This window comes from Rhagoletis pomonella, unplaced genomic scaffold, assembly GCF_013731165.1.
Source record: "Rhagoletis pomonella isolate Grant_MI unplaced genomic scaffold, Rhpom_1.0 Rhpom_scaffold_00001, whole genome shotgun sequence".
NCBI lineage: Eukaryota > Metazoa > Arthropoda > Insecta > Diptera > Tephritidae > Rhagoletis > Rhagoletis pomonella.
The window spans coordinates 103,932,189-103,933,560 of NW_023458555.1; the positions used below are offsets into that span (position 1 = coordinate 103,932,189).

The 1,372-nt window shown below is 38.3% G+C and overlaps 1 protein-coding gene across 1 annotated transcript; it reads left to right on the forward strand.

Moving 5' to 3' along the window:
* Positions 1-576: 576 nt before the first annotated feature.
* Positions 577-1,284, forward strand: LOC118754791. Its single transcript, XM_036489939.1, has 2 exons — positions 577-753; positions 813-1,284. The coding sequence occupies exons 1-2, from the start codon at positions 577-579 to the stop codon at positions 1,008-1,010; spliced, it is 375 nt and encodes a 124-aa protein (XP_036345832.1). The 3' UTR covers positions 1,011-1,284.
* The last annotated feature ends 88 nt before the right edge of the window (positions 1,285-1,372 follow it).

Genomic DNA, 1,372 nt, shown 5'->3' on the forward strand with positions numbered 1-1,372 from the left:
GTTCTTAAGCTGAAATCACACGATGTGGCAAAATTTACAAATGTGTACAGCAATTTTTCTGTACATATTTGTACAAATGTAAATTTTTGTCCAGATAACTTTTTAAGCGGTCATATGATTGTCGCATTTCAGCCAGAAAATATCTGTGTTTATATGCTAAAACCAACAATGTGGCAGATATTTTTACAACCTTATGACACTATCGGGCTCAGTTGGCTTGAAGCAATGAAACAGCTGATCAGCTGTACTGAATATTTATTTATTGGATAGTGTTTAGCATCAAAAATGTTGTCTATACAAAGAAAAAAGAAAATAACTGCCATAATATGCATTTGTGCGTATTTAAATAAAATAAAGGAAAAGGAAAGGAAAAGAAAAACTAAAAAACGGACGGCTTGGATGCTAGATTGGCTTCAGATAAGAAGCAGTGACGGTGCATACGTAAAGACTCTGCGCGAATTTCGTGAGGTTGAGAACCAAAAACATCTGTTTAAAAACTATATACGAATGGATGAAGCTACTTTTAATGAGCTGCTCAGTTTAGTTTCTCCATACATTAAAAAATTGGACACCAATATGCGCAAAGCAATACCACCTGGCGAGCGTTTAGCGGTGACTCTTCGCTTCCTGGCTTCTGGTGATAGCTACAAAAGTCTGTCTGTTGCTTTTCGCATCGCGCCAAATACGATTTCCATCTTCATACCAGAAGTATGTAACGCAATTTACAAAGCGTTGAAATCCGAATATTTAAAGGTACTCATCTGTACATACATATGAAAGAAATTTGTATATTGTTATTATTCGTTTGCTAGTTTCCAACAAATGAACAGCAATGGAAGGACATCGCAGCAAAATTTAATGAGAGGTGGAATTTTCCAAACTGTATAGGCTCAGTTCATGGTAAGCATGTTGTGATGAAGGCTCCTCCGCGTTCAGGGAGTACCTTTTATAATTATAAAGGTACTCACAGCATCGTGCTAATGGCGATTGCGGACGCAGAATACAAATAGCTTTACATTGATGTCGGATGCTACGGAAGAGTCTCCGATGGTGGAGTTTTCGGAAAATCTACTTTTCAGTACGCCCTGGACAACAATACACTTAACTTACCTTCACCACAACCTTTGCCAGACCGTCAACGTGATGTTCCGTACGTATTAGTTGCGGACGATGCATTCCGAATGCAGAAAAATCTGTTAAAGCCATATCCTGGAAGAAATTTGTCTGCCGGTCAACGTATATTCAACTATCGCCTATCGAGAGCTAGACGCGTTGTTGAGAATGTGTTCGGTATAATGACGAAGCGTTTTCAAGTATTATATCGTCCAATTCAGCTCAATGAACATAAGGTCAAAGTCATTACACTAGCATG